The sequence below is a fragment of the Hippocampus guttulatus genome, chromosome 9 (assembly GCF_054856545.1).
Source record: "Hippocampus guttulatus isolate MCC_2025c chromosome 9, RoL_Hgut_1.0, whole genome shotgun sequence".
Taxonomy (NCBI): Eukaryota; Metazoa; Chordata; class Actinopteri; order Syngnathiformes; family Syngnathidae; genus Hippocampus; species Hippocampus guttulatus.
In genome coordinates, this window is record NC_141269.1 from 18,305,478 (window position 1) to 18,331,077 (window position 25,600).

The 25,600-nt window shown below is 41.9% G+C and overlaps 1 protein-coding gene across 6 annotated transcripts in view; it reads right to left on the minus strand.

The window, feature by feature from the left end:
* LOC147200659 (endonuclease V-like) overlaps nucleotides 1-25,600 on the minus strand; it is a 77,000-nt gene that overhangs the window by 14,472 nt on the left and 36,928 nt on the right. For 5 of the 6 annotated variants that reach the window (XM_086121226.1, XM_086121228.1, XM_086121227.1 and 2 more), the window contains one exon: nucleotides 22,021-22,096. In XM_086121226.1, the coding sequence (XP_085977352.1) occupies nucleotides 22,022-22,096 (75 nt within the window). In that variant the 3' untranslated portion in view covers nucleotide 22,021. Of the gene's footprint in view, nucleotides 1-22,020; nucleotides 22,097-22,243; nucleotides 22,336-25,600 lie in introns of those variants that run through there. The other variant, XR_015101939.1, reaches the window with a different exon arrangement.

Genomic DNA, 25,600 nt, shown 5'->3' on the forward strand with positions numbered 1-25,600 from the left:
TCGACACAGTCCAGGCTGCGTTGACTCAGCCCAGTTTGAAACTGTTCGAAATGCCAAATTTGTTAGATTTGGTTTTTTTAGATGACCTGTGGCAACATTTGGACGATGAGGTAGGGAGACTGGGAAGAAGTGCAACAGCAGATGCTATACCTGAGGTCCAGCCATACCTGGCAGTGGGGAAAATTGCACGCAGTCAAGACCCGCTGTTATAATCGAAGGACCAACACACTACTTTTCCAAATCTCTCCCACCTCGCAAAACAGTTTCTCTGTACACCGGCATCACCAGTGCCATGCAAGCAGGGGAAATAGCATGCAAGAAACGCAACAGACTGAAATTCAAAACACTGGAGCAACTTATTTTTCTGAATAAAAATCTTTGAAGACAAAGCCCACAGGCATCCTCATTTACATAATTTTCACCTTATTCAAACATATTGAATAATACAATATGAATGCATAGATGTGAATGATATTGTATACACTTGATCATCAAATCAGTCAGTTCAGTCTGTCAAGTGGGTTGCCTGCAGGGATTTTGAAAGTCCAGCAGCTGTCAGTGGTCAGCGACACAGTATCAACGCAGTATCAACACACTGTTGATACTATTCTCAGGTTATTACTAATAACCTGAGAATAGCAAACCAAATGGCAAGAGTCCAAATTCACTCAACTAAAGGAAAGCAAGATCAATTAACGAAACTAATGCTATACCTAAAGAACATAGAACCAAGAGAACAAGAACTACTATAAGAGAGAGAGAGGTCTAGAAAATGAGAACTTGAGCAATAGCAGCAGCACGGTCAACAATAATCCGACAACTGCAGGCAGTCTTCAATACATGGCTGAATGATGAGAACATATGCAGCAGGTGTGCACACTGAAAGATTGGCTCTAGTTTGACTCCTGCTGAAGAAACAAGAACAGGAACATGACAAAAAAAAACTACAACAGTGACGCCTTCAGATACAAGTGACCAAACAAAACGAGATCTTCCAAACGATCGTCCCTTCCAAACGTCGTCGTTTTTGCTTTGACTTAAGAGCTAAAATATTAGTTGTTGTGCTGGATGGTGGTAGCGAGCTCAATTCACTTTGCACTTTGGCAGATCGGGAATGTTGTCAAACTCAACGGACAATGAACAAATATTTCAAACAACCATAAAGCTTTGCCTTAAGTCCGCATAGCATGATACGAATTACTCAATGAGTAATGTGGTAACGCATAATTAAATTAAAATTAACATGAGTAAGTCCAATGTCTTCATTTCAAATGAGCATCAGCACAGATGTTCAAGTTCCCTGCTGGCTGAGCAAATTTCAGTTGCAGAGGCTGAAAGTTTCTCACTGTCCACTAAACCGGCATCCTCAGTTGACTCCGCCCCCAGGCACTGGTGACCGATGAATTTCAAAAAGATAAAATCAGTGTGCAGTGAAAAGCCTAATTGTTTGTCTGGCTGGCTCGTCTTCATTTCCGCACCAGAGCAGCTGCTCCCCAAATATCACCAACCGTTTGAAAGCAATGCCCCCAATACAAGCCACTGCATTGTGAAGGGGTCGCGCAGCTCCGGCACGATTGATGGCAGACAGAGAAAGGGGATGGAGAGGAAGCGAGACAGGTGGGGAAAAAAAATATCTCTGTGAAAGTAAACGGCAGATACTGAGGTTTGACGCTGGGCGGTTATTGTGAGGTCAAGGAGTGTCCTGTTGCATCTTGTCAGTGAAAGGAACTGACATTACAGCCACTGTCATCGATTCGCCTCAAAATTTGCATGACATCTTTTAGCTCCAAGAGTCTTGCGTGTCGAACCATTATAGCCTCACATAAGTCACATATTTAGGTGCTTAAGGCTAATTTCCCCTGTCCATCCATTGTCCATTCATCCATCCATTTTCAAGACCACTTGACCTTATGAAGGTTGCTGGTAACGTGGAACCTATCCGAGATGACTTTGGGAAAGCAACGGGGTGCACCCTTGACTAGTCACCCAAAAAATGCATGGCACGCAAAATTCCACCAAGCAGTACAATTCATTTGAAATTGGTCATGTACACAAGTTTTGTTTTTTTGAATGGGCATTTTACCATTTTCCACCTTTCTCTTGCACAATAACCTCAGGGATGCAACACCTACCTCCATCTATACTGCTTGTCTGCGGGTGAGCTCAAGCCCATACTAGCTGGCTTGAAGCTCGAGGCAAGGTCAGCGCTGGACCGGTAACCAGCCAAGAGCAGGCAAATTAACCATTCACACTCTCAGTCTCAATCAACCTTCAATGAACCAAACATAAGCTTTTTTGATTTTGGAACATGAGAGGAAGCCGGTGTACCAAGAAAATAATATGCAAAATCTGCAACGTAGGGTTTATACCTTTTGATTGTGAGGCTGAATTGGGTCTCCTACCCAACAGTGTTGCAAATGCGGTAATAAACACCATCCTTTTTTGCATGGGCAGAGTGAAAACATATTTGTGCATCATTAGGGTTTGAAGTTTCACATCAGCATCATTGATTCACAGCTCATCTCATCCACAAATCACATACTTTTCTTGCCGGCAGTGAAACACCCACAGCCCTCTGATGCAAATGAGCAGGAGTGAGTGTGATGCCTAGAGCCTGATGAAGTATCTTTGGGAAAATCACAAGCAATATAAGCCACCACCACTCATGTTGATCTACTCTACACCAACACACACCCATTACGGCTTCTGAATGGCACAAGGAGCCGAGGCATTAAAGCAGGCTGCAGTGAATAGCCTGGAGGCTTCGGGCTTCTTTATAGTGAGTCAAGATGTGTCCATACTGTACGTTTGTGCGCCAGGGCAGGTGTGCATTTGCCGAAGTAGGAACTGTTGCTTTTCCCAAACATACTAGCCATCCCAATGGCAGCTAGAAAGAGTAAAAAAAGAACCACACATAGTTGCCAGCTCGAGAATACCATGATGCACAGGGGCTCTCGGGGGAATACTTGTAGTGTGGAAAGCAAGCAAATAAGCATGCATGCAAGAGGGTGGCAACACTCGGACTACTGATTGGAATGTCAGCTCAGAGATGAGAGGCTGATTCTGCAGATTAGCAAGGGATCATTTCAGCGCTTGAAACAGTGAGATGCATTCTGCTTTTCCTCCGAGGGATATGATGAGCGCACGGTGAAGTAGGTGGGTGTTTCAGACCAGAATATATTGGAGCTATGAAAAGAACCAGCAATATACAGTACCACAGCTGGGACAGAATCAGCACAAACTGGGTTTTCGAAAAAATATCGTCTGTCAATGTCATGCTCCACTCTTGCCTCATTTGTGAGCAAAATGGCAGTATTTAAAATTCTTCACATGAGGCAGGGCGACACACCTGAGTCGGAGGATGTCATTAACTTTTTGCAGAACCTTCACCTCCATTTTGAAAGAGCTGATTCTTCACTGTGAATTGCTCTTAATGTTCTACCCTTGTTAATGGCGGGCGTTACGTTCCAAAAAGAACCCGTGCCGAATGAAATCCGTGAAGTATTCATCTTTATATTTTAAAATTATTACCGAGACAATACAATACTGCATTGCAGGGGTCGGGAACCTATGGCTCGCGAGCCATATATGGCTCTTTTGATGATTGCATCTGGCTCGCAGATGAAAAAAATATTCTCGCTTGTTTATGAATGCATTCATCAATCGAATTTTCACTGCTTATTTCCTGTTCGGGCTGCAGTTGGCTCAAGGAGCCATTTTGATTGTGTGATACTGGCCAACGTTACCGTTGCTGTGGAAACAGGTACACACCCCCTTTTGAATCAACCCGCTCGGCCATTAGCTCAAAGGTAATCCGAAACGAATAAGATGGCGAAAAGAAAAAAAGATGACGAGGTTGGGAGACTTCAGGACGAATGGACCGAAGGATTCGCCTTTGTGGAGAGAACAGGTTCTGCGGTGTGTCTGATTTGCAATGACAAAATAACAGATGAAACGATCTAATGCAGAGCGGCAGTTTGACACGCTCCATGTTACATTCGCATCAAAATACTGTGCGAGAGATAGCAGAAAGGAAGCGTGCAAGCTACTGAGCAATGTGCAAGCTAGCCAGCAGTAACTTCGCGTATGGACCCGGCAAGCTAACTTTCATTCCAATAGTTTTGCTGGATTTTTAGCAATCGTGAGGAACGGAAAACCATTCACATTAATGGTGAGTAGTATCAGAAAATTATTTTAAAGAATACATTCAGAGGCTTATTATACTGAAATTTTGTTGAAATCGCTTTTAAAATGCAGTTGTTATATATATAAGATAAGATATCCTTTATTTGTCCCGCAATGGGGAAATTTACAGTCAGAGTTCAGAAAGGAAAACACTGGGTAGGGAGAGGGAAAAAAAACCCACGCTCGAACTATCCTCTTCTGAGGATAATTTAAGTCCAGGATAAAAAAAAAACCAAGCACATAAATAAGCATATGACAGTTACAACAAGTCACAAGACATAACATGTAATGAGAGGGCGGATGGATGGGAAGGGGGAGGGGGGGTGGCGACCGCGACGCACCTTAACTGACCAGCTGCACGGTCACCGAGCGCTCTGCAGATAATACTACGTCACGGGGGAAAAGAATCGGAGCGATGAAGACGGTGATAATAAGGATGTGTATGCGCGTGTGATTGTCCAGTTGTGTATGTGTATGCGTGTACAGGTCATAGCTGCTTCGTCGAGGTCTGCTCATGAAGACAGTCCCGGCTTATCAGTCCATGGCCGAGAAGGAGAGGGGTGATGGTGGGGGCCCTAGATTCCCTGCATACTTCCATCCAGGGGAAAGGGCCAGATAGCGTTGTTTGTTTTGGAGGGACGGCCGCCATCAATTTCAGACAGCCTTGAGTCCGTGGCCTGTATCTCTTCACTGGCATAATATATGCAGTATATATATATACTGTATATATAATATGGCTCTCACTGCAATACATTTCCAAATACTTTGCTTTTATGGCTCTCTTAGTCAAAAAGGTTCCCGACCCCTGCCATATTGAATGATACCAAAGATGAAAGATTTTTCTCAGATACAAGCGTGAAAACTAAAAAAAAAAAAACCAGAAACGTTTTATTTAGAAATGCCGTACACGTTTGGTCGACATTGTGGGTTTTGTCATGGAAAAGATTTGGCAAGCTTTACAGCGATGAGGAGCAGAGACTGGTGACATTGGTCTACAGTCCCTTAGCCAATCAGGATGCACATTATGCACTTAAAAAATAAATAAACAAACAAATAAATAAATAAATAGACGCAGCGAAGTGGGGAAAGACGAACCACGTGACAGCAAGGAATGAATGTACACAAATAGCACAGGTGAGATCTTTTTAAGCCATAAAGATGCCTACAATTTGACCTCTTGGCAGAGCTCGAAGTCGAAAAATCTGAGCTCCTCCTTCTCTATTCAGGGACCAAAGGGCCCAAAGTAGTGAGATCTGATTCCAATGTCCATGAAACATGTCGTCATGGAATACTGAGAGGGTCTCATTTGATGGATTTTTAAAAAGCATATGTGGCGTGGACAGGAAAACTCCCGCTTATCTGGTGGATTGGGCCTTATTGGTATCAATAATTTGATAAGCGACTTGAGCTAGGCTGTTATGTTCCTGTGACCTTTCCTCCTGGCTCGGCATCTTCCTGCTGTATATATCTGCACTCCAGCAAACAGATTCAGTAGGAACCAGTTCAAACCGTAGAGTCACACATAGTCACATGAGCTAGAAAGTTGCCACCATTGTAGGTGGGCAACCTTGGCAGTGTAAAGAATAGGAACCATTTTGGACAGATTAACCGGTTGACCGTCTGCGCATCTTAGAAAAAATACTCCATGGCCGTTTCTCCATTTTATGGCTTCTATTAAATAATTCAATTGACAATATGCGGTCTTCTGGGATTTGCTGTTCATATAAAGCTAAAAGGACCAGGTGAAGGGTTCACATAGAACTTCTCATATCTGAGTGAGGCTGGAGCGAAAATCACATGGCATGTCTTGGATCCAAGGATTGACTAAGTCTCCTCGAGAGCACTTTTTCCTCGAGGGAGCCTGAGGACTGTGACGCCCTATCAAGAGAACACACAGTCAGTCAAACTTGAAAAGTGGGACCATCGGATTAAGGTTTTACTGTGACAGAGTCCTCTCCACAGTGCGCAAGAGGAGGTTTATCTAATGTGCCTGTCGCATTACTGACATGCATCAAGCAAGAGACATTTCTGGCACAAATCCTCCAAAATGGAACGTGAGCAAACGAAAATGCTCTCACTTAATATTATTCTCAGGCATGTTGGCGAATAAGCTTGCACTCTGCATGATGTTTTATTTTGTTATTTTTTTGGGACCACTTGTCTGTGAGTAATCTCTTTATACTCACAGATGAGTGTCCTTGAACCGAAATCAGCCCACTGCTCCAGTGTATCATCAAAAGTGCTCTCATGCTTGGTCATTAAACGGGTTGGATGGAGAGGTTACATTGCTGGTGTTTACATGACACATGGCCGTGAAAAGGATAAACCACAATAACCCAGTAGAACGTGCTTGCTTGTCACGTTGCTGGACTATTTAGGAATACGCAGTAGAAGCCCAGAGACATTTAGCTACCAATGGCCAACCGTCATCACCACAACTCTCTTGTATCGAAATACCTCATGAATAGTTAGACATTACGGGGAAGGGAGATGATGTCACAAACACTTTTGGTGCCTGCCTTTGATGCTCCCCTTTACTCCTTTTATCAAACATGTTTTCACCCCTGTTATCTACTGCACCGGGTTGTGCTTATTTGAGCATCTGTTGATCATCAGTACCAAAATCTCCTGCAGCAAGGCATCAAAAATATCAGTATTGAATTTTTAGCACAGGTTTCCCACTTTGTTGGATGTGCTCCCTCCACACCGTGTTCCGCTGTCTGTGTCCAGACAGACAATGACATACCGTATTTTCTGCACTATAAGGCGCACCTAAAAGCATTCAATTTCCTCAAAAAGCCAACAGTGTGCCTTATAATACGATGCGCCTTATATATGGATCAATATTCAGATTTCTTGGGCGTAGTATTTTAAATATTCTGTAAAGCGCTTTGTTATAGCTGCAGCAGTTGTGAACGCGCTATATAAATAAAGCTGTATTGTATGGAATTCCTTTTAGCGTAGCTCCATCAAGTGGATGCATAACGCAAACTCGGACACTACTGTAGCCTCTATTCCAGGGGTGTCAAAGTCAAATGGACGGAGGGCCAGATAAAAATTTTTGCTGCAAGCCGAGGGCCGGACTGATCAAATGTTCATTGAAAAATGACATCGAGTTTATTGAACCAAAGTTAATTGACTGAAAACCTAACAAATACATTCCAATATGATCAGATAAATAAAGCAACATTTTCTTATGGCTCTGTCAGTAAACTTTAATTTTCAACAGGCACAAAAAACAAATTTCCTTTGTATATAAATACCCATAACATGAATGAAAGAAGCCGGTATTGTTCAAGGCCCCATCAATGGCCCGTATTTCCTCTTTTAGCAAAAGTAGGCTAAATTTACGTACAAGAAAAACAAATAACAGCAATTTTCGATCATTTACTCGAATAATTTTTTTTAAAACATAATTGGATTTAAATACAATAAAATAAAGTGCAAACATTTATTAACCAAAAACAACACTTCAAGGAGAAGTAACATACAGTGACAGCCAATATTATACTTTAATTTTTAAACTTGAAGTGAGTAAAAACTATTCATATGTGATTGCACAGTATTATTCACTTCTTTGAGGCTGAGGCTGATACTCGGTGGTGTCTCATCTTTTCTACAAGTTCATCAATATTTGGGGTCAGGCTCTGAACTGAGCAAATCCTCAAAATTGAGTGACGGTGTTCAGCAGTAAGTCGACTTCTGTGTGATGTTTTGTTCAGCTTCATCAAAGAAAGCAGTTGTTCACACAGGTATGTGCTGCCAAACTTTCGACAACGTTTGATCAGCCTGGGCCACTGTGTCGGGGAGTAAACGGGCAAACTGCGCAGCGCCCACTGCCGTATCTTTTTCATGCATAGGATGTAAAGCCAAAAACTCCTGTCATGCTTAGGCTGGAGTCCACTCCGCAGATGAAAATTGACAACTGAGCAACGTCAGAAACTTCAGCGTTCTCATCCACAGCCAAGGAATATGCGATGACATCTTTTTCATTTTTCATAAGCTGCTCTTTTAGATAAATGGACAACTGCTCTACTCGCTCGACAATTGCGTTTCTGCTCATGCTCACATTTAAAAAGAGTTGCTTTTTTTCAGGGCAAACTTCGTCACAAACTTTAAGTATACAGTTTTGAATGAAATCCCCCTCACCCCTCCATGTCCATATTCTTGTTTTTGTTTGCGTGTTTCGTTTCATTATGTCGTCTCAGATTACACTCTTTCAATAACGCCACACTTTCTCCGCACAAAAGACACACAGGTTTTCCAGCTACGTCCATGAACATGTACTCTGACTCCCACCTTGTTTGAAACCCCTGGTTCTCAGTGTCCACCTTCCGTTTTGCAATTTTTGATGGGCATCTGCAAGCTAACGTCACTGCTAAGCGAACGACTGCTGCACTAATAAATATTGAAATAAAGCAGCCGACTGCTTGGCGCGTCGCCGTTGCATTGTGGGAAATGTAGTATTGGTGCGTGTAAAAGATCTGCGGGCTCCCGGCTTGCTGCGGTCCGCAGGCCGGTTCTAATAATAAATGAATATCATCCCAGGGGCCACTGAAAACATTCTCGTGGGCCGGATCTGGCCCGCGGGCCGGCACTTTGACATAGGTGCTCTATTCTATGCGCCTTATAATGTGGTGCGCCCTATACATGAAAACATTGAAGGTGTGCCTTGTAAGCCGAAGAGCCTTATAGTGCGGAAAACACGGTACTTAACAATTACAACTAAAACTGAATTAATGTCATGTAAATTGATTTGATTTTTGTGCATTTCAGGGAAAATAATATGGCCTTGATTAAAAATATTTGCCTGTAAAAGAATGGCATAAAAGTCCAACGACTCCAAGATACCAACAATCATTCCTGCCAACAGGCCAGAACAATGTTACTCAGCCTCACACGCACACGCACACCATATGCATCGAGCATCATGTTCATATGTGGCAAAGGGATATTTTGACCAGAGACAAGACGCAGCAACTTGATGCAAAAGCAAAGTTAAACACCCACTCATTGCAGTGGACAGCAAGCCAACCTTTCACTTGCTGGAGGTCACCATTAACAGCTCACGGATTGCTGGAGGCCCGGCTCCCACTGCAGGTACCAAAGCACACAATTCAAGTGGGTGAACTAATGAACCCAACAAGTTTCGAAGGAGTATTATATAAGGCTGGACTTTAATTGCAAGACTGAACTGCAACCACATAAAACGCAAATTTTGGAAATACCACATCTGGATGTGCTTTGCCATTAATAATAATAATAATAATAGATTTTATTTATAAGCACCTTTCAAGACACCCAAGGACACTTTACAATAACAAAAAACAATACGGGTTGAGCAGCGGCAGCCAAAACAGGTTCTCATCGGTAACAAAAGCTAACCAAATAACTGAAACAACAAGTGAAAAACATTTTGGTGAATAACAAAATAAAAACATTTAAATTAACGCAAACTAACAGAAACTACATCTGACATTTATATAAAGAACTAAAGTGAAAATGTCCTTCGTTTTAGTCTTTGTCAAACAATATCATAAATAAGCTTTTGTAGTTAATTCTGAATGTATTTATTTTGGTGTTGGTGGAGAATGAAGGTCAAACAGTTTGAGAACTGTAGTTTACGTTATGACATACCGGTAATCCTGATTGACTTTTTTTCTTATCTGGCACTTGACAAATACTTCATTTATTTAAAAAAAAAAACGGATTACTATAAAAAATAAAAAATAAAACATTCAATCAATAAAAACAATCTCTCTCTCACAAATTAAAAACTCACTGAATTTGAAAAAGTCATGTCAAAATGAAATAAAAAGGAACTATAATGAAAAATCCCAAACTATTATGACCCTACTTTGACACGACCACTCATGTCAAAAGCCAAAGATTGCTTTGTTTCGACCCCCCCCCCCTGCAGAAATGTATTTGTGCCATATACAACTTGGTGAATTCACTCCTAAATATTTTTGGGTTAAAGGGAAATCACTTAAAAAGGAAACAAGCAGACAAGAAGAGAGTCACTTTGCTTCCATTCAATTCTCGTTTGTGTTTTTCACTAAACGGTCGGAAGGCGGGTTTGAGCCCGGTACATCTTCTGCACTGCTGGTAGACATGTAGTAAAATCAATGTGATTGTTCACCCCAGCCGTTATTAATGAATACCGCCATCTCGCATAATAGACAGCATAAACCGAACGACTCTACAAAGCAAAGCAAGTCGCAGCTATGCGTTATTTATGATGAGGGACTGGCGCACATAAAGAAGCTGAAGCGTAGCCGAGTTCAGCGCAGTGTGAGTGGGCGACAGGGTAGATACGGGAGGGAGGGAGAACCCGGTAAAATCAGGCGAAATCAGATTTCCTCAAGGTTTATAAGTCATAACTGGTTCACTACGTCAGGAATGCGTAAAGCCAGTTGGGTCGAGTCCCACATTGGTTAGTTGGTTCTGGCCAGCTATGTCAAAGTAGTTAGGCTCGCCCAATGCCACCATAGGGGATCTCCATTTAAGTTACACATGGGCAAAACAATGCATGCACAAAAAAAGTCTAAAGTGTCGACAGAGAGAGCTGCGACAACAGATCGTCCACCAGCTATAGTCACACAGCCCCAGACTGACTATGGTTCCGTGAGCTACTTGGATGCAGTTATTTGGAACCTAATATGGAGGCCAGGGCTATACAAAAATAAAACAACTTGATCTTATTGGACATACTAGTGTTTCTTTTTTTTTTTCCCCTGAAAGACTTCTCACCCTTTAAATGTTAGAAAACAAAAGCAGGGGCAGGAAGCTCATTAGGCTCTTAAGCCTCTCGTCAGTGTCAAAGACTTTTGAGAGCGTTAATCCCACTCCCGATAAAGCTCAGCATTCCTGCTGACTGAAGCACCTCACAGACGGAAGTGGCCTGTCGGGAGTGATGGTGACGCTATGGAGAGACTTCACATAAGAGCCACTCAATGGAAGCAAAAGGCGACATTTCCTTTGCATAGTTCAAGGCTGACGGCCCCTTATTACAATAGATTGCTTTCAATTGATTTGTCTTTAGCGGAGGCAAGGAACAGAAGGAACAATGATTTTCTACATTACAGTAAACATGTGAAAGGTCTATGCACATGCTTGCAGAAAAGCTTGAGCTTTTCACCTGAGCAAATATTTGGCTGTCACTTTCCCTTTGAGAAGCAGCTCATGTGTACTGAAGTAAACAGGATCAGCTTCACTTGGCATTGTCCCATCTGATGGGCAGGTTTGTCCAAAATGCTACAGAAAAAAAAACCCCCATACATACTGTAGTACGAAGCAAAATGTAACAAAGGCAAAATGGACAAATACAGGGAACAGATTTAGAAATGTATGTGTCCTCATTGTTCATTTTTTGGAGGAATTAAAATGCAGCCCTGCAATTGGCTGGCAACCGGTTCAGGGTGTCCCCCGCCGACTGCCCGAAGATGGCTGGGATGGGCTCCATCACCCCCCGCGACCCTTGTGAGGATAAAGCGGATCAGAAAATGGATGGATGAATGGATGGATTAAAATGCACTATTGGACAAATGGAATAGCGCTACCTGGTGGGAAGACTGGTAAGTCATTTCAGAAAACCCTTACCACCTTTGCGAAAATAAATGCCGTTTGTCAAAAGTGGAGCGAGATATAATTTTCACCCATCTCACGCTCTCACTGCTCTTATGTTTGTACTGTACTGCTCTAAAAGAATAAAATATGAACGGATGCACACACAACTCTGACGTCTGTTCGACCCCCCACACACACACACGCACGCACGCACACATCATAAAAACAATACATGAAAATCTACATATCCAATATTACAAATTACTATTTCGTACACACCAAGTACTACCTCGGGTGCACGAATTATTACTTCGTGCGCATGAATTAGTTTCAGCGTGCACACAAAATAGTTACAGGGTGAAGTAGTGCTGATCCCTTATTGGACAAGAGGGTAAAGAAATCGAGCGCACCTTCACTCACTCGCTTCTCATTGATCTAATCAGTACCTGAAAACCCCCCACAAATTAATGCATATGACATTTTTATTTTATACCAATATTAAGTAGTGGTATTATGACAAAACGTTTTCATTTCGTATACATCCACGGTAATCATGATACCTCCCAGAGCATTGTAGTTGCTGAATGAGCAAGCTGGCTCTCAACAGCCAATTCAAATGTCTCTCAGGGATAACGATTCCTTGCAATGGCAAGCTTTTCATGATGCCCTTGGAACTCATCCCGAGCCTAAAATAAAATTTGACTGGGGCTCCGTAACCACCAACTAGCACAATACTAATTTTGTTCCACACGTTCTCTCTAAAGCCTGAGCCACATGTTGCAATTTCTTGATACCTACAAGATGAAAGCAAGCCACGTTACATGGAATGAAAAGTGTGGATCATCAATTCACTGCATGTTGGCACTACGGGGTAGAGCTTGCCCTGAATGCAATGAAACAGCAAAATCAAGCGCTGAACACAACGTTATCAGTCGGCATCAATGTCCGTTGCTTTCATTATTATTTTTCCCTCACATTGTCAGGGCTCTGATGAGATGAAATTGAGCGCCCATGATGTTCATGCGCATACAGTAAAACAGAAATAAAAGGCGGAATAGGAAATTGTGGTCACATTGGTGGCTGCGAAAAAGGGGCCATTTTGGGATGCCAGTGTTACTTAGAGAGTGGTGAGCGGTCAGCAAGGTATTTTCTGCTGACTGAGACACAATCTGAAATGACTGAGACACAATCTGAAACACTGATTGATTCTAATATGGGGTCCATGAAATTGTATTCAGTTATTCACGGCAGTTTATTTCTCTTAATTTGGGAGGTTTTCTCTAGGCCGCACTTCTTCCGATACACAAATGTGAATGTTAGATTTTTTTTTTGTGCAATCAGATTTCACATGCCACATCATCTAATCTGCTCAGAGCCTCCAGCAAAGCATGGTGATGTAATTTAAACAATATTAGCAATGGGACCGTTTCTTCAACCAATCAGATTTCAGATTTGCCTCAGAGGGCCCATAATAGCATCAGCATGTTTCCATACTCTTGTCAGTTGGTCAGAGCAAGCCAAATTTGACCAACAAAAGCCATCTATTGTGTTCTGCACAGATGAACAAATGAAATAATCAGGATCTCTGGTAGGTATGATGTACAGTCGACCACCGTTATTCACAGCGTATAGAGACTGGGCCAGCCCATAATTAGCAAAAATTTGCATAAAACTGACACCAATTGAAATGTATCGGGGGATTGTATTTATTTATTTATTTTTGGACCTTTTTTTTTTTACCATTCAGTGTGTTTTCCACAAAATAACCGAATAAATTATTTTTAAAAAATAAATTCAAAGAGGTTTTATCATTCTCATTATTTTTAGATAAATTAATCGATTGATTTTGAGCTGCTTTGGATGATGCCAATTATGGCACTGTTGCGGGCTAGCACACTGGATTTGTGTGTAGCGTAACTGATGGTTTCTTTCACTGCAACGTGATAGTGGTAGTACTGAGAGACAGATGAAGTCAGGTAAATCTCCACTGAAGCCCCACCAAATGCCAACCCGCTACTGACATTTTACAGTTTTAGCTTTAGCAAGCTAAAATAACTATAGCGCACCTAAGTGCAAATACATTGATATTCTATTAAAGGACTATACACTGGTGTGTGTGGACTCTGACGCCCTTGCATGGTGTTGTCCTATCACTTGGCTTGCTGTCACTTATAAATGCAGTGATAAGGAGAAGCAAAATCTTTGACACCGCTTGTATCCACTGCAGCTTGTCTTTGGTTGCATAACGGCGACATCTTTTCTTCTTGACCCCGGTCTCAAGACGAGAGGGACCACCCCCATTTTTCAACCACAAGGGCCAATTATCTGTACAATTATAAATGTTTCTTTCGAAGAGGGCCAAAATTGTTGAACACGTTTAACCGGTGTTAGCTGGCAGCGGGGTCTATCATCACTCTCCCCTCCACTGTGAAAAATGTGCAGCATCCAATGAAATGTATGAAGCATTCTGCAAATCTAAGTTTGTAGAATTTGGGTATCATTCTCAGGGTAAATCCATATTTTTCTTGCAGCACTTCTGCAGGAGCACATTGAAACCTGCAGGTGCGCCAAATTAAGTGATCGGCGAATCTAGACGCAGTTTGACATGATCCACCAACAGAGGGTCAGGTCACAAGAGAGGCTCGGAGCATGATGAGAACGAGAAAAAAAAACCAGACAAGTGGCGATTCAATTGATTTACTCGTCTCAGTGTCCTTCGACTCCTTTGAGTCACCGATTTCCTGCCAGAGGATACTCTGAATGCAGCGGTATGCTGCCGAGATCTATAGTGACTCAACTTTCCCAACACCGGGGTGCCTTGAGATGTTATTTACAGTTATAAGGCTGTAAACATGGTAGCAATGTACCATTTGCTGTTTGAGTGGAAATGACTGCGGGATGACGTTGAAGATTATGGTGTTTTTATACCACATTATAAACTAGCCATGCATCCATCCATTCCATGAACTGCTTATCCTGAATCGGATCACAGTGTGCTGGAGCCTTTCTCAGCTGACTTTGGGCACTAGGCGGGGTACACCCTGAACTGGTTGCCAGCCAATCGTTGGGCACACATAAACAATTATTCACAGTCACATTCACACTTTTGGGCGATTTCGGCTCTTCAGTTAACTGACAATGCATGTTTTTGGAATCTGGGAGGAAACCTGAGTACCCAGAGAAAACCTACGTAGAACTTTCAAACTCCACACAGGATGTCCAGAGCCCGAATTTGAACTTCCAACCTCAGATGTGAGTCACCATGCCCTCCCAGATTGAACTATCATGTTCCAAATAGTAGTGCGGAACTGTGAAGCCAAAACTCAGAGTTGAAGACAATTTGAAATGCAAAAATTCACCTAATCACACAGAACTTCAGTTGAGTGAGCATCAATGGTGTTCTTGAGTATTTGTTGGAGTTTCTGTGTATTATTTTTCTCTTTGTGTGACATCAACAAAGTATCTCAAATAGCAATGAGGACAAATACACATATGAATGACGAACAAGATATCCATCCATCCATTTTCCGATCCGCTTTATCCTCACAAGGGTCGCGGGGGGTGCTGGAGCCTATCCCAGCTGTGTTCGGGCAGTAGACGGGGGACACACTGAACTGGTTGCTACCCAATCGCAGGGCACACAGAGACAAACAACCATCTGCGCTCACGCTCACACCTAGGGACAATTTAGCGTGTTCAATCAGCCCCCCATGCATGTTTTTGAAATGTGGGAGGAAACCGAAGTACCCGGAGAAAACCCCCGCAGGCCCGGGGAGAACATGCAAACTGCACACACAAGAAGGCCAAAGCTGGAATTGAACCCGGTATCTCTGCACTGTGAGGTCGACGCGCTAACCACTGAACAACCGGGCCGCCACGAATAACATATAGAACTGGAAAGGAGACGGTACCCTTTCTTCGGAGGTCCCTGTCCTAAATTCAGAGAAGGCAGTGCCGAAGTGATTTGATCTTTTGTGCAAATTGTCCATGTGGTCAGTTGTTTCGCACATGTTATATGGGCTGCTTCATACAATACAGCTAACTCAACAAGAATTCTACAGTAGCAATAAAAGATAAAGACTGGGACAGGGTCATGGAACTGAGTGGACTTGGTTTTGGAGGCTTCACTATAGTGGTTTCAACTACAAAACATGAACCGTATTTTCCGCACTATACGACGCACTTAAAAGAATTACATTTTTTCAAAAGCTGACAGTACGCCTTATAATCCGATGTGCCTTATATACTGTATATGGATCAATATTCTGATTTCTTGGACATAGTATTTTCAATGTTCTGTAAAGCGCTTTGTAGCTGCAGCGGTTGTGAGAACGCTATCTGAATAGAGCTGTATTGTATTGTATTGTATTCCCTTTAGCGCCGCTCCATCTATTGGATGCACCTTATAATGCCGTGCGCCCAATACATGAAAACAGTTTCAAAATAGGCCATTCATTGAAGGTACGCCTTATACTCCAAAGCACCATATAGTGCGGAAAATACGGTAATTCATTGAGCCCATGAAACCAAAAGTCCAGCATCTTGATTAATGGCATAATTTCTGCTCATTTATTCAACTTAAATGAATTAAGATGCCACTATGTTGTATTTTTTAAAACTCCAGTACTTTCTTCCAATCATTTTCAATACTCCTCATCCACGTCAGTGCGAGTGACCTTAAGCCTATTACACACCAAGGACAGGTCGTCAGCCAATCACAAGGTTTATGTAATCCCGCATTTTGCCTTTCTCGTCGTACTATCTGTCACCCATTCCTGAGGTATGGAGATTGTCCTTGTCATGGCTGAGGAGTTCACCTGGCTATGGTGAATATTTGTTTGACAGCAACGAAACCCTGGATAAAAAATGAGGCAGGTGGTGGCGATTTATCAATCCCTGATTGGCGCATGGTAACGCTCTGGCACAGAGAGGTGAGGTCAATCGCAAAATCCTGTATGATGAAAATAGATGCCATTTTCTTCCGCTGCATCACAACAACAGAAGCGTAACAGAGGATCACTACCATCACCCTCTTTTTCCTATAATCTCAGAGAAATGGTTGCTCTTCAGGCTGCTGCCTTTGCAATGTGTATCTCCATTGCCATGGGATAGGTCGACCAAATACTAATAAAATGAAGAATTAATACCCCAAAAATGACAAGTACCTTACAACTCTAGTTTAGCTTGATGCTTTCAGCTATGTCTGACTTTGCAAATCTGCCCATGAGTGACATCTGGGAAATACAGTAGAGGATCAAGTCATCAAAAAGCACATCAAAATGTCTATTAGCGATTTATTAATTAAGAAAAGATCATCCTTGGCTTAACATTATCCTTCACTAATTCAACATGACTCCATCTGCTCGACAAAGAGCAGAATGGGCCAGTGAACAATTCACGGCCAAATAAGGGAAGAGGCATATGCACAAAACAAGAAAGGAGCAGACAAATTTCCTTAAAGCACAAAAATATTATGATAAGTAGGTGCCAGCAAACCAGGAAAAAATACAGGGAGAACCAAAGACACTGAAATTTAAAAAAAAATCCTAAATTGTAAAATTACTAAATACTACAACTTTTGCTTTATAGAATTAAAATCAATCAGGAAGTTGAGGCAATTTCATCCAAAAATAGATAAGTCTCAGCTCCTTCATTTAAACCAGCGTTGTCCAAGGGGCCAAACACACAAACACAAAAGAGGTAAGGGTCATTCTTTTCACATTTTTAATTTATTTGTTTATTAGTGTAGATAAAAAGCTGTAAAAACCTAAATATGTTTTAAATGTACTGTAGAGTTAAAATAATAATTATTATAATAATAATAACTGCTGGGTAATAAAGTCAAAAGTCAAGTATTTTACAGGATTTCGGAGGTGGTAATGATCCTGTCTCCCACTGGAATAAAGGTACCCGTTGTGAAAGCTAATGAAGTGTCACATTTTTCCTCATATTAAGGTACTTTATTTGGCTACAAAAAAGGTCATTTGTCCATGGTTGGCAATTCATTCAATAAATCAAACTCAACAACTGATGCTATTGCTTAAAAATGTCAGCAAGCAACATTATGGATTACGGTGGATAATACTGACACTGAACAGCGCCTCTGGTGTGTGCCCTTGTACCACGATAACTTTATAATGAAAGCGGTGACTCCCAACAGAGCGGATCGGTTCAACCTTGAGCTGATTGCCTTTACAACATCTTCCATGACATTTTGGAAATGCTTTTGGAAAGGGCACTGAAATTTGTATAACAGCATGGAGTTGATTGGAACAATTTCACCTTTGGAGAGACACACACAGACATGTGCAATGTACTTGAGCTGTTAAAAACACAACTTTTTTTTTAACGCAGTCAACTTAACTCTCAATTAAATTTTATATTTCGATCACCCAAAAACTATACATAAGATCAAGTATAACAGAAAATAAGAATAATGATTAATATAAATAAATACAAATAAATTAAGAAATCAATGCAGGAAAATGTTTGCGGTCTCTACTGACTACTATGATGATGGCAAAATACTGACTTTGTAATGTCGCAATCACAGCATGCATAACTTGAGCTAAAGTTTGAATGTAAGCAAACAATTGCACTTTTCTAACAGCCATTAAATTCCTCCTTTGGCATGTAACTGCAGGAAATGTCGTAGCAAAAACATTATAAATGGCAGAGATGGGGGACTCAAGTCTCTATGTAGGACTTGCGACTTGCTTGCCAAAAATTTGGGAATGACTTGACTTGGGCTCAACTTGACCAACATATAGTTTGAAATCTGCATTTTAATTGCATAGAAAGCGAGAAAGAAAGAAAAAAACGTTTTTTGTTTCATTCATGGCAAACGGGCAACCCAGCCAGCGTCACTTGTTCATGTGAAGTGGTGACCGAAACGACAGCAGCATTGATAGGAGCAACTCCAAGGATCATTATCGGTTTTGTATTTGCTTGAGAATGCCAATGAAGCGATTTCCAACGTGCACAAAGCGAATGAATGCCTTTCGTTCACCTATTTACACAGGCTACTTAGATTTGAGCAGTGGCGGACCCTCAGGGCCAGCAAGGCCTTCTCTGCTGGCCTAAACATTCATACAATAATATAAATTTGATTCATGTTATTTTATTTTCATGAATATGTAAACAAAATGATTCTCTGTATTCTTTACGTCATATTATTTCCACTTAGTCGAGTGGCTTGCAATGTTATTTTAAATAACATTGAAAGCCACTCGATAAATAACTTATTTATTATGGTAGAGTTTTTAACCAATCATATTTCAGCTAGCTTGTGTTGCCAGGTAAATTAAATTTGCTAGGGGCCTTCAGATTAAACAGAGCAGGCCCCAGTACGCTGTAAATGAACGGGCACAGTCAGGTTGCAATAGCCATTCAGATCACGAGTCTGCGCACCGGGGCCAGCTAGAATGCCTTACGTCGAGACTGGACGTGGGCGTTCGGTGATTGGATTAGCGCCTGCTAGAGGGAGCTATAACTGCATTTTAACCCAAAACGGCCAAAGAAGAAGACATTGGTCTGGTTGCAGAACCACTTTCCACACAATTTTCAAGACGGACCTTCAACTGGATTTACCAATTTAAGTTGTTTTACCAGGGCAGCAAGGAAACATCAGAGCACGGCTGGGCACTTACAAGCTACGGTGTGTTTAAAAACGTTTGGGGACACTCGCGTAGATCTGCAGTTCAGTGAACAGGCACTACATTGGTGAGTAAATGAATTTTATTTTACATTTCTTCTTGTCATTTTATTTTGTTAGTATTAAATTAATGGTAACGAAGTAAAATGACAAAAGATACAAAAATGTATCAAATAAATCTGCTCACTTGCAATTTATAACGGTGCATTGTAGTCACCTTCATGCACTAAAGTTCGTTCAATCTCAGCTGCTCAACATCGTCAGTTATTTGCTGTTGTGTAGCCGATTCTCAAAATGCAAATGATCTGTTTACTTTATTTTCAAAGAATAGTTTGTTTTGTTATTGTTTGGTTGGTGTCTTATATGAAACTGCGACATTGCGCAATTTATTGGACAGGCTTGTTTAAGATCACACAGCGTAATTTGGGTGGCATTTTATTTAGTATTTTTAAATCATCTTTTTATTGTTGACAATATCTATAAATTTAGTTTCCTGCTCTTAATTGTGAATGCATACTTGATGGTTTTAAATGCTCCTGAAATTAAGTGCTGCTTGACGAGCCTATACTGTATTGTGTTAATGTATGTGTCGTCACTGAAGGCCTAAGTTTGAAATGCACGGCCCGCCACTGGATTTGAGTAACAGATTGGCACCACAACCAACGTATGTAGGACTGGATATGGATTCAGATTTCCAAAATCGAGTTGATTCGATTAACAAGGGCCCCCTTCGATTGGATTTGCAATTCATGATTCACTATGACTGATTTTCGATTGAGTTAAGGATTACACGCAGTGCCATTTTCACTTTCATATGGAAGACAATCTCAGAAGAAGCAATGCTGCAAATAGAAGAAACGTCTAGCTCTAACTTAGTGCGTTCGTAAAAATATGAATATTGACTTGAATAATTTAACCCAGTGCAGTTAAATGAATCAAGTATGTTTTATTGAACAAGACATGATCAAAACAAGGAATAATTTATATCAATTCAAACTGCAGGTCAGTGGTTAAAAACACACTGAGGAGTCATGACATTCATATTCCTGACTGCCTCACACACTTTCACTTGATTGCTGTCTTTCCATTTTCGAAAACCCATTGACATTTAAAATACGACGTAGAAGAAATCAGAATATCGATCCATATATAAGGCGCATTGGATTATAAAGTGCAGTGTCGGCTTTTGAGAAAATAGAATGCTTTTAGGTGCGCCGGAAAATACGGTAAATACGTTTTCCTTTTCGAACATGTCCAATTTAATTACATTTCTAATTGTATTTTTGTGATTTTTAAATCTGTCATTTTCACACACCGTTCAAAATAAAGAATTAATTCATTGATTCATTCAGAGGGGAAAGCTGGGTTAAGGCCAAGAGGAAGCCGCTATATTCCTGCGGACTCAGCACAAAGCCGAACTCCCCTTCTCAGCCTCTTTGTAGTGAGTGATCAAAGAGAAGAGCGTACTCAGAGGATTCACCGAGTCAGGGAGCTTCTCAGCGTGGACATCCTATTACGTTTACCCGTGGGTTGCACTGAGCTACACCGTCTGACACCCGGCACGTTTGACATTTCCAAAGCAGGAACACAGCACAGTGCTTCTAAATTTTAAATCAGATCCATTTTGAATTAGCGTACACTGATCTGCTGGGGCGTGACTTAAAAGTTGAGTCATTCTACATTTTCGATGTTTCTCTGTTCTGTCTGTCCTCATCACTCTGTCTCAATTTCTGGTGGTGATTGTTTGCAAAGCATCGATCTTCCAAACCCTCCTCCTTCCACACAGCCCCAAGGTAGGGAAACCATCGCATGATTTATTACTTTACCGCTTTGCTGCTGTTCAATAGTGCACAATCTAGTGATAACATTCACATTCGCGTCCACTGTCACCTTCCACTTTCCATTTGGGGAAAGGAATGAATACTTCTCTTCACAGCTGAAGGAACACTGCCGGAGGCAAACTGTACGAAATGCGCCGTCACCTTAAGAACCTTCCATTGGAAGGTGGGCATGAAACATTTGCACGTTTGTAGACAGAACATCAAGATCTTGAAACTGTCTAATTAGAGCTTTTCCGACCGGCAAATTGTGCAGACACACGACGAAGATGTTTGGTAATCTGTCAGGAAACAAGTCCTTTTGTGCAGTTACCCTACTTTGGTGGCCACATACCCCCATGTTGATACAGAATACGTTTAAAAACATGAGTCCCTCGCAGGGATCATGACCCTGGTAATGTAAACAATTCTGTGTTTTTGATATTCCATTCTAATTTCGCTGCTTCATCATGGTCGCTGACCTAAGGCTAATTGGAAATTTAAACATTTCTGGCAAATGTACAACCAAAAGCTGATTTCGTCAGAGCGTTTACTCCCCGCTAGATTACATGGGTCAACATGAAATGGCAATTTTGATGTGAAGGATTAGATTTGGCAACAAAGATGACAGGGTACATTTATTTTAAGAGTTTCCTCAATGAGTCATATGCGGTGGCTTGAAAGAATTTTTTTGAGACAAATGAGCTCTGCTTAATTGGGTGGCCAAAAATGGGAGTGTGTACGTAAAAAAAATAAAATAAAAAATAAGTATGTCATGTACACTCAGTCACCAACCTCATTCTGTGCTTCCTGTTCCTGTCTTTGCAGCAGGGAAGTGAGCACGGAGGTACTCTCTGGAGCGACAGTCAGCCTGTGGAACAAGAAGGATGCAGGAATGTTACGAGAGAAAGGAAGACCTCACTCATATAATCAGAGGTGTGCAGGAATGCCCTGACACACACACACACACACACACACACACACACACACTGAATGTTTGAAATGGAAATGAGGTGACCTTGACATTGCGCAGAACAAACAAAGCGCTGGTCTTTGCTTCCAAAGGTGACAACCATCGATCATTGTGGACTTCAAGACTGCTCAGCATTTCTATCGAAACACAGAGAGGTCCTACTTGAGGACCAAACAAAACTGTGACCTGCTTGGGACGGCCGAAATGATAAAAATCCATTGCCGTCAAATTCTCCCAGACCAACCTCATCCAAACGTGCCTTCATGGACCTTGCTTTATGCACTGTGGCACAGTGATGCAGCAATTGAAAATGGCCTTCACCAAACTCTTCCCACAAAGATTTACGAGGTAGTGGACTTTCAGATTTATGGGTATTATTTAGGGGCGGCCCGGTGGTCCAGGGGTTAGCGCATCAAACCTGACAGTGCAGAGGTCGTGGTTTGGATCCCGGCTCCGGCCTTCCTGTGTGGAGTTTGCGGGTTTTCTTTGGGTTCTCCGGTTTCCTCCCACAATCCAAAAAACATGCATGGCAGACTGATTGAACACTCGAAATTGTCCCGAGGTATGAGAGTGAGCGCGGATGGTTGTTTGTCTGTGTGTGCCCTGCGATTGGTTGGCAACCGGTTGAGGGTGTCCCCCGCCTTCTGCCCGCAGCTGGGATAAGGCTCCAGCACCCCCCGCGACCCTTGTGAAGACAAAGCGGATCGGAAAATGGATGGATGGCTATTATTCCTCTTGAGAAGTAGCTACTGTATTGCACTCCACTTTAAGGCCCTGGCGGTTACAAGGCACTTGCCCCCACACACGTTCACTTGATTGCTGTGAAAGGCACTTGCACCCACCTGTTTTTGACAGCAATAAACAGGTGGGTGGATGGATAGCTGTTTTTTTACTCCACCTGTTGTTTTTGTTAAATTGCAAAATAAATAAAGTCGAGTTGAGTTTCACCTAAATGATTTCAGGCATTTTTTTTCAAGCCAAAAGTAAACATAGTCGTGTTCTGGTGGCACGCCGGGATGAAAGTCTTGTTTGCAAAATCTTCACAAATGCCATTCAGCTTTCAGGAAGGTGTACTTTCACAGCTCAGACAACAAACAGAGACCATGGGCCGTGTGGTATATATATTTTTATGTTTTTCGCATAGGCCCTGCAAGAGCCAGCCCACGTCCTGACATCTCTTCTGAGGGTTTAAAAAAAGGGTTTTGCATTTTTCGTAGCTCTGATGGCTTATTCCCTGTAACATTTGGGCGAGCAGCAGATGTACAAAATGACATTTAAAACCCTGTCATGACCTTGAAAAATAACTTTTTTTTACGAGGAGAAAAAGAGTTGAAACGGGAAACAGAGACCAACAATTTTATATTTGCGATGAGAACAAGATGGAAGAACAAGCTCATCCAGAGGAAATACGACAGAGGCATGGCAGACTCATCATCATGATGGGCAGAGAACAGAGAGCAAATTGATTGGGTGCTCAGACGCTGCCTCTTTTGCAGAGCAGCTTAACACCATCAACATCACGTTCAATGGGAGGAAGACTACAGTGGACAAGGTACCGCCACCTCCATCTCACCTCCAAGCTCTCATCTCACTGGAACGGAATGTGAATAAAACAGAGGCTGGGGGGGCTGTGCAGTGGGGGATGACAACCGTGACACGCCACATCCTCTCTCTGAGACTTTTCTGCTCGAGGTACAGGTGATGGAACCGGTCGGTGTTTTTATGTACCCGGGGAAGGAGATCGACCGTCTCCCGTCTGTCACGCAGCATGTGGCTGGACTTTACAAAAAGGCCCAGCAGCGCATTTTTCTTCTATGGAGGTTGAGGAATTTTAAAATCAGATGGGACATTTTAACTGGCTTGCACTGCTCTCTGATTATGTCGGTTTTCACATACCAACATCAAATCCTGGTGTAACTTCCTTAACAGCAAAAAGCAAAAATAAACTCGCCATCAAAAATCTCTCCTCTCCAACTCCTCTCTCTGCCCTGCACATTCGCGCAGTACATAAGAAAGAAGTCTGAATCACCAAGGACTTTTCACACCCCCTTCATCGTTGTTTTGAGTTACTCCCCTCAGGCGGCCATGACCGCATTCACCTGGTCAAAAAGTGAACTTGACAAGAACTCGTCTATTCCTACAGCAGTTTGCCTTTTAAATAACAACAGGACGCAATCACGTGCATTCCAACTTTTCAGCTTTGCGTGGTCAATTTGTGTTGCCTTACACCAAAGACATTTTCTGACACTGCGTAAGCAAAAATCATGTTTTTCAAATTTAGGCCAAGGGCAACTTTGCCAAAAACGCCTAAAAAAGGTTCACCCAAAGTAAATTTGTAGCTGTTCTTGAACCATTTGGAGTAAAAATAGGTGAATCTTATGTTTGTCTAATATCTTTTCAAATCTCCAGAAACTCAGCTTTTAAAAGATGTATGACATGTTCACACATGTACTCAGCTGACGACGTGCATCAGCGATTTGTTTTGACAGATGACGTAGGGCCCTTCGGTGGGCCGTCCTAACTTTACAGGGTTAACTCAAGTGATGGAATTGGAATTATTCACGTAAGATGTAAACAAAGCCATGACTGAGTTCCAGAAAACAAATATTGCTCCAATCATTTTGCGAACGCCCGGTAGGCACATAAAGGCCTTGTTTTGTTTGATTTAGACAACTTGTCCCGTGTGTGACATTTGGATGATTAACACTGCATTGAGAACTTGGGACAGGACTCCCCCCAAAATATGCTCCTACAAAGGCCAGCACCAAGTGTCGCCGTTCTTTCCTTAAAAACATATTACAGCGGCCAGTCCCACTAAACGTGGTCAATGATTGGATATGGTGAGACAATTTTAGTTGATAAACCTTTTTTGTCTTCCACACAGGCTTGGAGTGCATTATTTGACCACCATGAATAAAAGTTCAAAGGGTAAATAAATTTAAAAAAGGAAAAATCAATACTATGGGACAATTGCATCAGGAGTACTTCCTCTGCCATTCTGATTGTGTGCAGCCAGATGGAGGTGTAACAGCACACTATCAAATTTCACGTGAACGGTTATGTTGGAGAGGTAGACCATCCATCACACCATGTTCCAGACTACATCCACTTGCCAATTAATGGGGAGTTGGAGACGGGAACCAGGCTACGCAGTAGACTGATCGCCGGTCAATCTCACAACTCATACGTAAAGACAGACACTATTTCTCACTCACAATTTCAGAAGCGAAGAATCCATAGAGAATCAACACAAAACGTTCAAACTGTGCACAATCCGATCTGCAGGCAAAACTGTGAGACAGCCGCGCTCAAAATACATCTCCAGCCTCCCGATTCTTGTTGAGAAGCATGAGCTTATTCCATGAATGAAGTCCGGTTTCAATTAGCAAGTGAAGTGTTCCG